Source organism: Azolla caroliniana, unplaced genomic scaffold, assembly GCF_043228905.1.
Source record: "Azolla caroliniana isolate FFs.n. ecotype wild unplaced genomic scaffold, voAzoCaro1.0.p SCAF_15, whole genome shotgun sequence".
Classification (NCBI taxonomy): domain Eukaryota; kingdom Viridiplantae; phylum Streptophyta; class Polypodiopsida; order Salviniales; family Salviniaceae; genus Azolla; species Azolla caroliniana.
This window is the reverse complement of record NW_028230450.1, coordinates 19037897-19051079: the sequence shown is the minus strand read 5'-3', so window position 1 is coordinate 19051079 and position 13183 is coordinate 19037897. Positions and strand designations below refer to the sequence as shown.

General features: G+C 37.0%; 1 protein-coding gene across 1 annotated transcript; it reads right to left on the bottom strand.

Annotated features, from left to right (window-relative positions):
• Positions 1 to 5409: 5409 nt before the first annotated feature.
• Positions 5410 to 13166, bottom strand: LOC147854931 (nuclear pore complex protein NUP98A-like). The gene is made up of 15 exons (XM_087331001.1): positions 13059 to 13166; positions 12771 to 12884; positions 12341 to 12394; positions 11310 to 11570; positions 10661 to 10960; positions 10323 to 10538; positions 9513 to 9879; positions 9263 to 9443; positions 8908 to 8971; positions 8757 to 8814; positions 8232 to 8352; positions 7950 to 8069; positions 7627 to 7798; positions 6456 to 6503; positions 5410 to 6360 (listed from the first exon to the last, which is right to left on the bottom strand). Exons 2-15 carry the CDS (start codon positions 12856 to 12858, stop codon positions 5696 to 5698), a joined length of 2715 nt encoding a protein of 904 aa, XP_087187127.1. The 5' UTR covers positions 12859 to 12884; positions 13059 to 13166; the 3' UTR covers positions 5410 to 5695.
• Between the last annotated feature and the right edge of the window lie 17 nt (positions 13167 to 13183).

The window sequence follows — 13183 nt, the reverse complement described above, 5'->3', positions numbered from 1 at the left end:
TCATTGTTGCCTTGAACCATCTTTAACAATTCATGAGAGTCTTTGATTCTTGCTAGATTGCTCTAATGTAATTTACAATGTTCTCTTTATCAACAAGTTCATTTCATATCTTAGGTCGTCGAAAGGATAACTTAATTAGGTACCTACAATAGTGGTAGTTTTCACTTATTTTTCTTTTTAGCAGTGTGGTCTACGCGACTATGCAAGGGAAGCCTAAACTTGTGGCTCCCCGTAAGCCAACCTTGCATGGTTGTAGTGAGTTTTTTGTACATTCCAAATAGCTTCTTGACCTTATATGGTTCTTCAACAACCATTCCATGAACATTGAAGCATAACCCAAAGTGTGAAGCTAGTGGCATGTGCCCATATTGGGAAAATTCTACAGCATGTACTTACATGTACGTGGGAAGTCCATAACACATCATAGCAAGGCCAAGAATTTATCTTGAGATATTGTGGCAAGAATGTTTGTCAAGCACGAATTTTAGTATGTGGTAAGTTGCACTATGTTGTCCAACCATTCTACACACTTCTTGAAGCAAAACTATAACCTTTGAGGATAGGATTTGTTCTAGGAGGGGTATATTGACTTTGTCATATTGATCAAGCATTGTTGGCTACATCAAAGTTGTTAAACTTTCATTAGTTGTTGGCTTTTGTGTGCATCCTACAAATTGTTGTGAGGGCTCCATATAACCTTTTAGTGTGTTTCAATCAGAATGACAGTTCCATCCTAATATTTTCTTGTCACCAATACGTTGTGCATGTTTTTCTTCCTGCAATAACGCCATAAATTCCTTGATCTAGAGAACTGAGCCTTGGGGTTTGGATATGTTGCTTGCTTTATGGGTATTAAGGGAAACTCTTTAGGTTCAGTTAGGACATCGTTTTGGCATTGCTTCTCGGGTACAACATCAATTACAAATGGGGACTTGTGGAGCTATAATTAGAATGAGATGTTCTTTGTTTTTGCGACCGCTTATCAAAACTTAAACCTCATTTATTGTGTTGTTGTAACTTTTGTGTGAGGTGTCGAGCTTGGGTAACCACATTGAGATTGACTTCAAACCGGACAACGTTGTGCTTCGTTTATGAGCTCTCTAAGCCAAGAGGATCTTAGATGCAACGTTCACACATCATTTCTTTATGGAACCAATGCTTGATATCTTGGACTTATTGGACACCAATGACACTTTATGTTTATCTCATATCCTTTGCTCTGGTGTGGTTAAGTACCCTTAATTCACTTCTCCATGATATCTTATTCTTTTTGCTCATCATTAGTTTGATTTGTAATGCATGACTACTAACAATACAATTTAGATGGAAACAATGCATGAAGTCTAGTTGATCTTATGTGTTTGTGTGTATCCGTTTGCCACGAGGTGGAAACAATGTAGTGCTCAGGAAAGGGAGAAAGGAACAGAAAGACTTGTGGCATAATGCAAAAGTGCCAAAGGCATTATTTAGGAAATAAAGGAGACTTTTATTAATGTTTTAATCTCTTCTTAAACAATTAGTAAACTTGAGCTAGAGTTTAAACTCTCTTGACGTCTTAAGGTCTTATTAGTTATGAGCCTTATTATTAGCTTAATTTGCCCAAATCTTTTGTCTTAATCTTAAATGTTGGGACTGGAGGTTGTAACTCTTGAAGAGTACTCCCGTTGTTGTTGAATAACGGATTCAAAAAGAAGAGCTTAGCCTCACCAATGTGGTCTTCGTAGCATCTCAAGATGTCATAACGAAGGGGATAGCTAATCCAACCTATACATAGTATGTATGCTACTCGAAGATCACACAATACTTGTGTGGCATTAACTTTTGTGCACCCAAGTTGGACACTTCCCTTTATGTATTGATTGATAAGGTATCAATCATTGAGGAATACTTTAGAAGAGTAGTCCCCTTTTGTGAAAGATGGCAATCCTTATTTCAAGACATTTGTAAAGGTTAATTATTCCCATCCTAAGTTCTCTAGATATTCCCAATAATGTTAAGATTAGCTAAGAAGAGGGGGTTTGAATGTCCGTCATGTTGGAACTAAGAATGGGATGTTATACACATGGCTACGCTAGAATACAAGGTTGATTCTTTGAGTTGCGCCAAGTCCCACAAGTATGTGGCCATGTACGTAATGTTTTCAAGCAAGTATTGTACTTTGAGAAGAGAGGACTTTTTGAGTGAAAAGCATGTAGAACATACTTTTTGAGTGAAAAGGCTCAAATTTTTTTATGAGTTAGACTATCCAATTAAAGAGTTATAAGAGGCCACTCTTTGGAATGGTGTGTGCTAAAGTATCCCTTAGTATGTGGATGTCTCCTTCAAATGACTTGGAAGCATTGGAGTTCCTCAAATGTGGTGATTGCTATAAAAAATGGTAGATTGTAAATACCATGACTTCCAACCTCATTATTTGTCATAAATATATATGAGCTCATTTCCATAATATTAGATGCCTTTCTCTTTAGTTGAGGAGGGGCTTTCCAATGCAACATTCTACCGGAATTAAGGTTGAATATCATCATCAAATAATAGTATTTAATATAAAAATGTCTAAACTATGAATGTAGTGATGTGGTGTACACCAATTTCATGAACATAGAATACCAATATATCAATTCATATGAAAATATATTTTCACGAAAATGAGCCATAGAGAAAGAAAGAAAGACTTTTCAATGTCTTCAATGAACCAAGGATCTATGGAGATTATAAAATTTCTTATTTGACAACCATTTAACTACCACAGTTCGTTAATAGTCAACCTTGTTTTAGAGGTGTACTTGTTCTTCATAGAAATAAAGCTTCTTGATTCAATTAAGCCGAAAAAACAATTTAATCATCGTTCCGAGATGATAATGTACATGGTACTATGAGTGATGTGGATGTTGGGTAATGTTCTGCAATGCCAAATTTATCCATGATGTTATTGAGGTACTTTGCTCGAGATAGTGATAGTGTCCCTAGGCTCTGATTCCTTTGTACATATGTTCCAAGAAAATTCTCCAATAGTCCAAGATGTTTGATTGGGAAGTGATGTTGTAGCTCCTTGATCACCTCTCGTATCTCCTTTTTAGACGTACTTGCTATGTGCAAGTCATCTACATACACTCCTAAAATGATCAATTTTGGTTTTGTCTTTCTCACATATAAGTTTGGACTTGGGATTTAGCAAGAACTTATGTAGTTTGGAATATCATTCTCTTGCCAAGAATTGTTTTAAGCCAAACAATGGCTTGTTTAACTTGCATTCATAGTTAGGTTGCTTGACATCTTCCACCATTTTGGGTTGTTCCATGTAGATGCGCTTTTCTAAATCTCCATAAAGAAATGGTGTTCTGATATCTCTATGGTGCATTTAGAAGTTGAGGTAGAATGATATTACAAGCAATAGATGAAGAGACGTGATCCTCAATATAGGCGAGAAAGACTCATGATAGTTTATTCAAGGGATTTGGGAAAATCCATGAGCCACCAATCAAGATTTGAATATAATTGGGGTTTTATGAGCATCACACTTCTTGGTTTAGCCATTTGCAACTAACAATGTTGAGTTAAAATTTGCAACTCCTTGGATCCCTACATTGTTCCTACTAAGTTTCCATGATGAATTTGCCAATATGTTCTATTGTATACCTTGGTTTTGTTGCTAGTGTCCTCATTGTCCATGAATTGTGTAGTCAACCCATTGGTCATAGCTATTACAACACATAATATACATTTTTAATTTTTATGTGACAATCATTTGTCATGATCAAACAAATGCTACATTTTCCCATGACTAGTTTCTGTCCACAAAATGCAAATCTCAGTGCGGTTGACAAATTTTTATACTCCAACTCCTTCCAATATGTAAAGTGGTGTGTACCAACAATAGAGTAGACATTGTCTTGGCCTGGCAAATATTGGTTCTAGGTTATCTAGTTGAGACTAGCTAGAACAACGTGAGGCTCTACATCGTGATGAAGTAATTGGAGTTGTACTTTACAATGTACATCTATCAGCATTCAATGGATTCATTTGCAATGGAGGTGAGACAAGGTCCCACATTCCATTGTTTTGGATCCGTTGATATGCTAAAGCCAAATGGCATGTAACAATAATGACACCGTTAATCTATGTCCTCATCCTCAAGAAAGCCACAATATACTACTTCATGTTGCTCCAAGAGATGGCATCATTTCTAATAAAAAGGCAAGGTAGATGTTGATTGTCAAACCATCGAATTGTTAGCCCAATCAATATCTATGTAGCAAGATTGAGATGCCAACTTCATAGAGGATCTTGAGGTCAATAATGCCACTAACATATCACATTACTTGCTTAGCAAAATCTATGTAGTCATGTGGCATGTGGCAAGATCAAGATGACCGCTTCATGGAGGATATAAATGCAAATGATGCCACTAACAAACTACATTATTCCCTTACCATAAACGAGGTGTATGTCATCATGTGTTTGCATGAGCTAGCTATTGAGATTGATAATGTAGCTGATGTCAAAGTGGGTGACCAACAAATTGATCATACTCAATAGGATCACAAATGATGAATCTGGAAAACTGCTTGCAACTGCAAGATCCAATTTGCTAGGTTCACAATTAGTTTGCACTTTGCAAACTAATCGAGGTGTATGTCATCATGTGTTTGCATGAGCTAGCTATTGAGATTGATAATGTAGCTGATGTCAAAGTGGGTGTCATCATGTGTTTGCATGAGCTAGCTATTGAGATTGATAATGTAGTTGATGTCAAAGTGGGTGTCATCATGTGTTTGCATGAGCTAGCTATTGAGATTGATAATGTAGCTGATGTCAAAGTGGGTGACCAACAAATTGATCATACTCAATAGGATCACAAATGATGAATCTAGAAACTGCTTACAACTGCAAGTTCCAATTTGCTAGGTTCACAATTAGTTTGCACTTTGCAATTCCAAACTTGAATAATATATTGACAATATATTAATGGCATTGGGATGATAAGATTATTAAAAGGTCCTATTGAACAAGGTCATGATTGGTTTGCACTTGGCATATCCGAAGTTGAACAATAAGTTAAGAATATAATATAGCATTGCGATAAATAGGATTCTTAAAAGTCCCAACAGAGAGTTGTGATTAATTAGTGTACACTGTACCATTCCGAAGTTGAACAATATCTTGAGAAGGTGGATGCTAAGAAAATGCAAGAAAGCCACTAATGTTCAATAAAACCATATGTGAGGACAAGAAAGTGTTCTACCTTTCAGTCTCAAGAGCCACTAATTCTAATGTTCACACATGCTGACCCTTGGGCAAAGCTCTGGATTGTAGACAATCACTTCAGCCCTATGCACATAACATGCTTGCGATTGAGCTGCAACATACTCAATTGTAACATAATCAAGATCAAACAGATGATCCCAAACAAAATGTCCAAATTATAAAGGCTTCTGAGGTCATCTCAAGCACAAGATATGCATAAGCCACCAGAACCAGTGACTTTTTATTTCAATTTTTCCATATTTACAACAAATCTAAGTGGCCCCCGTGAAAAATCTGGAGTTTAGGGACCCTGCAAAGCAAGGCACTTCACATTCTGCTGAAAATAGAAAACAGAAAAAACCATACATTGCAAATTCTTCCAAAGAAAAAGACCACACAAATCTCTTCTCCTAAGCCATGGTTCGTCCATCCAGAAAGATCAAGAGATAATTCATTCTTCAAGTGAGTATTTACTGAAATGCTTAACACGAAAGTGCCACTCTCCTTTAGCTGCATCATATGATAGAATTTCAGCACCTTGATCCTCCGTTTTCTTCTCTAGTCTTCTCACAAACTTTTCTACTTCTGGCCCATCATGTAGATGCTGACCTGTCTTCTTATCAACACATTTCACATTCCATAGTGTAATTTCAGCAGATTTATTTAAGCCCATTCCGGGAGGAGGTTTTCTACTTTCATCCATATATACAAGAACCTCACATTTGTTAAACTGTATTATGCTCTCTATATCAAGCCCTCTAACATCAGTCTCCCCTAAGAACTCAATAAAACCATATCCATGTCTTCCGACAACAAAATTCTTCACACGGCGGCAGTAACCAGGTTCAGCGCGTTCTTTAGCAGCCAGTTCTTGTATTCTAGGTTGAATATAGTAGTCAGGATGTCTTAACTTAGGCATGACAGCTTCAATATCTGCGCCATGTTCATACGCAACTGCTGCTTCTCCTGCCCGATGACCCATCATAGAGATATATCCATTTCCCCTATGGATATGCTCCACACTTTGTTTTGTTGAAGCCTTTGGCAATGTTACCGTTTCTTCAATTGGGTACTCTGATATGATTGCAGAAGATCCTGAACCAAATTGTGGAGAAGCTGCATTGCACAGTTCAGTTTAGTGAATGAGATTCTTTTAGTGTTCATAATTCATGAATCAAAATCACTGCCTTCCCAAACGAAGTATAACTTACATTTTGTACTTCTAGGTTGCCAATTAATCTCCTCTGTTGCTCCAATTCCTATAAATAAAATGTAAGATATTAGGACATTCTATTCCCTGATGAAACCTACTGAAAATAACATAAGATATTAAGAAATGGTATCCATAGTAGTTTCTCTTGTCACACTTGTCATCAACAAATAAAGGCCATTATCACCTTGTGCCGAAGGTGCTTCCCTCACTTCAGAAATGTCTTCATCTTGGAGCAGCGCTATGATGGATAGTTTTCAATGGCAGAGGTTTCAGTCTATCTAAGTTCACAATTGTATAGTTTTTTAAGTACCCTATTTTAGTTATTTTGATTTTGATTGCTTGATCTCAAAGGTGTTCGATCTTTTATGCCAATTGAACTCCTAAAAGACATTAATATAGCTTTCTTTCTTTCTTGAAATTGTGGATGTATTAAAGATAATATTTCCAGAATGATCCAAGTTTCTCTTTGTTTCCTCAAACGCCTATGTTTTTATTATTTCACTGAATGCCTTCAGTCAGCAACCCTCAAATAATAATGTGTTATTTGAGCAAATTATATGACTAATTCATCCCTGTTTTCTGAATTTATGTGCCATTACAAATGGTCTCAGTCAGCCCCCCTATTATAAGCATAACTTTAAAGAACAATTCTAAAGGTAATTTTAATGGTTGAAGGGTAGGATAAGTGGGAAACCAGTTATCCTATGGAAAAAACCCATAAAGATCTATGACATGTGGAAACACTTGGTGGTTTGGGAGCCAAAGGTGGTGTTGGCCTATGTAAAGGGACTAGCTATCCCCTTCATCAAGGCATCTTGAGACGCTGTCAAGACTCCTCTATTGGTGAGGCAGCAATGTCTTCTTTCTGATCCGTATGTCTCAACATCCAAGGGATAGCATTATATAATATTTTGTGGTATGAGACACCATGGTATTTTATGTCCTCTTGTCCTTCACTTGGGAGATGCCCCTCCTCCCTCTAAAGAGAGGGTTGACCAACAGCATTCAGAATAATACAAAAGACTCAAAAGGCTTTTTGGAGTTCTTCTCCAGAGAAATCAATGAATCTTAGACTAAATCAAAAGATCAAAAGTTCATCCATGCATACAATCAAACATCAAAATCTACCCTTACTTGAAACTATTCAAATATAAAACTCAGGACTCCACCTTGCTCTGCAGACGTAGAAATGGCTTCAGGAATCATGCTTGCACTAGTAGTACTGATTGGAGAGTGATCCGGTTTCTCATTGACAAACAAAGCCCTTGGGTTCTCTAGGGTCTCCCTTGGAACAAAGGAATCTGCCTTGGGTAATTCCTCACCTTCATTAAAGGTGGAAACCTACCAAACGTTGACATTTTGAGTATGTATAATGATATCAGAAGGTAAAACTAAGGATCCCATTGCCATTAGACATTTCCTGGCCACAATCTAAAGTTATGTAAATTATTAGAAATGCAAAAATATGGATTTCATTAGCCTTTGGTGCTACCTTCGAGCTATCTTTACGAGGATGATGTCGCCGTGATTGCATCCGGATCCTCGAACTTTGAATCATATGTCTTGGAGTCAAAAGTGAAGTACTTCGCATTGGGGTGGGGTTTTCAGAAACCTCAAAATAAAAAATGTAACGATATTATGTTTTAGCATGTCTAAGCACAAGGAAAATGTACTTGCTGGAAGGCTAGAAATACCACCTTGGAATAAAGATGAATAATGATCATATTGTGTTCAGTTCCATATTACTAAGCAAAAGAAGGAAAAGGTTACTTACTGGAAGGCTAGATATACCACACTGTACTGATGGACCTGTAACAGCACTCTGATCAATGGACACCTGAGGTACTGAAGGTGGGCTTCCAAATGGGCTGCTTGTAGGCACAAGGATAGTAGGCCTGAGGAAAAATGGAAAAAAAAAGGAAAGCATGTGCTCAGAGAGGACCAATGACATATTCAAGCACAAAAAGCCAATGGAAGTTTCTTGAAATGAAGGAAAGGCATATGGTTTAGAGAAAACCAATGACATATTCATGCATATAAAGAGGCGTAGATGAAAGTTCTTGAAAAGAGGGAGAACCACTATGCCTACAGACGACAAATGACGAATTCAAGCATATAAAGAGACAGAGTTGAGGAATCTTGGAAAAAAGGAAAATCTTATGCTTTAAAAGCACCAATGACATATTCAAGCATACAAAGAAACATACATGAAATTTCTTGAAAAGTTTAACGAAAGGAAAGCATATGCTTAGAAAGATAATATTCAAGCATATAAAAGAACACACATACAAATTCTTACTGTTGGGCAAAAGTTGTATTTGTTCCTGGGGTAGATGATATTCCAAACACGCCAGCAGCTGCATAGAAGTAACAAAAAGCATACGTTGCCACCAAGGTGCTATTATGGAAGCAAGTAAATGAACAAACCCATTTTTATCATTCTTGAAAACCTGGCTGAGACTCTGAAAAAGATGGGAAGCTAAACCCCCCCATAGTTTGTAATTGTGGGTTACTCTGGAAGCCACCAAATAAATAACCATGCTGAGAGTTTTATAATAATATAAAAAATATGTCCATACATAGTAATTCCTGAAAAGGACAAAATATCCAGAACACTAGAACACTTTTTGGATATCTACCAGAACATCTGGATCTTAGATAATCACCAGAATGGTTCTCTGTATTAATAGCTTTTGTATCACATTGGAGTATTCTGGTAATCTTTTTGAGCTTGGGGATACTCTGGTATTACCCAACATGTTAGGGTGTTTTACCCATTAAAAAAAATAAGGGATGAAAACCTACTAGCTTTGGAGTTTGAATGGCTGATGAATTTCCGAATAAAGTTGAACCCAATGCTTCTGTTGGGCTTGAAAAAAGAGCACCATTTGTTTGACTTGGTGCAAATGGACTCGAACCAAATATTGAACTGCTGTTACCAAACATGCCTGAAGATGAAGAAAGAAAGAAACAGTTTAAACTAAACCTCTATTAAAGACCAAAATCAGCCTTATGAGATGAATTAGATGTACAACGCTGTGGTTCTCTCCACTACCAGATGCAGTACAAAAGAAAAATACTAGAATGATAGCAATAAGAATGAAGATGGAAATAACGACACTTGCTTCCAAAAGTGGTAATCCCAAAACCTGACAATGCCAAACTAGGAGTGCTGGCAGCTCCAAGGGATGAAGAGATTCCAAAGGCTGATGAGCTTGATTGACCGAAAGTAGAACTAGTTGAAAGATTTCCAAATGGAGAAGTGATTCCTCCACCATTAGTAGACATCCCAAGTGATCCTCCTACAAGTTTAGGACCAAATATACTGGTAGTTGTCGAAGCAAATGGACTTGGTGTTGTTGTCAGTGCAATTTGCCCAAACATTCCACTCCTTGCCTGCTGTATAATTGGACTCAAACCACCTATATTTAACAAACCAATTGTCTATCAATGACTAATATATATTTTGGGAAAACTCTAAAATATCCCTGAGTTTTTCCTGTAATTTTTTCATCATTACCAAATGCCCTTGATCAACCTCAAGTAGCTATATGGTCAATCCAACCCCTTTCTCTCTGTTTTAAGGATTGATCAGGTGCATTTGATGAAATAAAGAAAAATTAAGGTGTTCCAAAGCTTTTCCTTACATCTTTCTAAAAAGTAGATGGTAACCTCACGGGGCACATAGTATGCATTATCCTAATGTTATTTTAACCATCTAAATAAGTTAAAAAAGTCAATTAAAATATTTGTCTTGATAAATAAACTAATTATGATTAAGAAGTCACCCATCCCCCTCACATGTACTGAATCTTTCGCTAACAAACTACAAAGAAGCATAAATAAAAAGTTGAAACAAACCAACCTTTATCCCCAGCTTGATAATCTTCCCATCTCAATTCCTCATGTGATTTATCCTTATAAGTAAGCATAGCACATACAGACGTGAATTTCCCGGGTTGACCACTAACCCCAGACTCTGCATCATTTGTTACAGAATATGGAGCTCTTCTACTACCAGGACGTTGGCTACCAAAAGTAGATGGGCCAAAACTACAGGTCGGAAACATTGACGAAGAACCTGAAAGTTAAGACAGATATATTTTTACCACTTACATGCATGTGTATGGGTGTGTATGTGCTAATGTATACATGCAATACAGACATCCATATGAATTGTTGGAGATTATACATTGACCATACCAAATGCAGGCGCATTTGATGTTCCAAAGGGAGAAACCCCAGTTCCAAACCCAGATGTTGAACTTGTACTACTTCCAAACAGAGAAGTAGACTGTCCAAAAAGAGAAGTGCTGCTGCTAAATAAAGATGAAGTAGTTCCAAAAGCAGGACTTGGTGAGGCACCAAAGGCATTAGTTGTTGGAATGCCAAATGTAGGTTGAGACTGCCCAGATGTTGTACTTCCAAAGGGATTAACTTGTGTTGTGGCTGAGCCAAGCCCCCCAAACGTGGTTGTAGTTTTCTGCCCAAATGTAGATGAACCTGGAAAAAAAGAGAGATAAATGTAAATGAAGACAATTTAATTCCGAATACTGATTATTACTTCATGACTGTTGGGGCATAATACTAGCAATTGATTTAAGGGAAAAAGTTTGAAATACCCTTGCGTTTTTTATTTATTTCCCCAAATGAAATGCCCAAGAGGTTCTGTTATTTCCCAGGACCCTTGGTCAGTTCCAAAAGAAGAAAAAGGGGCTGACTGCCATGTAATTGCTCTTTCAGGTTTGATCCATGATATTTGATGAAATAATTTAAAAATAAGGGCACTTGGGAAAGTAATAAAACAGGGAGGTGGGGAGGTATTTCAGAGTTGTTTTCCGTTGATTTAAACCTGATCCAAATAAAGGCGCTGAGGACGCACCAAATGCTGGAGTTGAAGAACCAAACTGTGAAGCTTGAGTGGCTCCAAATACGCAGGTTGTCCCTCCAAAGAGAGAGCTACCTGTCTGAGACCCAAAACTAGGGTTTTCAATAGGTGTTGATCCGAATATAGATGTGCCTTGGCTGGCCCCAAAGGCACTTGGTGCTGTTGTTGCAAATGGATTTGCAGGTGTCACCCCTCCAAAGGGACTAACTGTTGATGATCCAAAAGCTGGAAATCGAGAATAAACTTCCATTATTAATAGCTTGGAAATATTATCACTTTGTATATAGCAGTCCAAAAGAATTACTAGAGTGTGCTTTATGATGGGAGGATTGTAAATAAGATGCAACTCCAAGAGCATTATGACTTTTTCGAAGCAGTTCCTAAACACTGGTCGTGAATATTAATTGTTTTGTGCCATCAGACTAAATATGTACATCCAAAGTTAGTGAACTCAGATCTCTTGATCCAGACATTTGAAGCAACACAGATCCTTGAGAGTTTTTGTGAATTGTGATGGTAACAATTGTGTCATTCACTTGTTTGGAGATTCTTTGTTCTTTTAATGCTAATATAATAAAAATCACGATAGTTCCGGTATTCTTTATTTCAGATTCTTAGTTGGCTCAACCAGTCATATATGGTACATCATCAAGGCTGATTACATAATTGAAGTTTAACTTCACAAAAAAATTGGTACGGAAGAGATTTACACATGATGCTAATTAACCAGGTTGTGGTTTTCTTATGTGCAGTTTTTAAATTTGAAATAACGAGCCTCTAACCATCATATCATGTTACAGCCTTACTAGGCCCAAATCCATAAAATAAATTATATACAAAGTCGGCTGCAAAAGAATAGTAAAATGGTCACTTTACTATCATCCTCTGAGGTCCATGCAGATCTCCCAATGGGGGATTTGATCAACTGTGATTTTTTAACGAATCGTGTGAGTGAGTGCAAAAACAAGCATGATTCACATGGCATAGATACTTACAGCTTGTAGACCCAAAGAAAGCCATTTGATGATTGAAAGAGGAATTCTCCTGTTCTTGCATAATCAAGACAGCAAAATATTTTATTACTGTATCCAATCTCTGAAATGAAACAAGATGTTAGGATTTACTCTGCACAAGACTGCTGATCAACAAAAGACTGATGAGCACAGATCAAATGGGGAAATTTTCGTGTTGTTTGTTTAAGTTAAATCAAGGCCTCTGATAATGGATCACCAAAGAGGTAATATAGGACAAAATAGTTTTTTGAGTTGAATTAAGGCTGATAATATTGGAGCATCAAATGCTTAAATTTTAATGTTTTTTATTATAAATTCTTCATTTCGTAATTTTGGCAGAAAAGAAACCCGTGGTGGGTGCAAATTCTGGCATAAGAAGGATAGATGGTAAGGAACACAAAAGGTTGGTTACCTGTGAATGACGACGATAGGTTGAAGAAAGCTTGATGATTAGATAGAAATGACGACCCCTTCTTGAAAATATAAACTAGAAAGGACATAACATGAGATGCAAAGTTCAGATTCACTGTGAATAGAGAGGAAAACAGATCAAAACCCTTAAATTTCCAGGCAATTGTTTTTAACATTCTGGAATTTGAAATGTAGGCCCTCATGTATAAAAACTGAGACACCATGAGGTTTTAACTTCTGGTACAGCAAGGGTCAACTGGGAAGGAAAGGAAAAGGGAATTTTTGTTACCTGTAATGCTGATGATAAAGGTTTGCGAGTTTAATGGATGAATTTATACATTTCTTAGTGCAGCGGAAATGAGGAATAAAGAAGGCCAAATATTATGACGAATATCCTCTAAAATAAGAACAAGA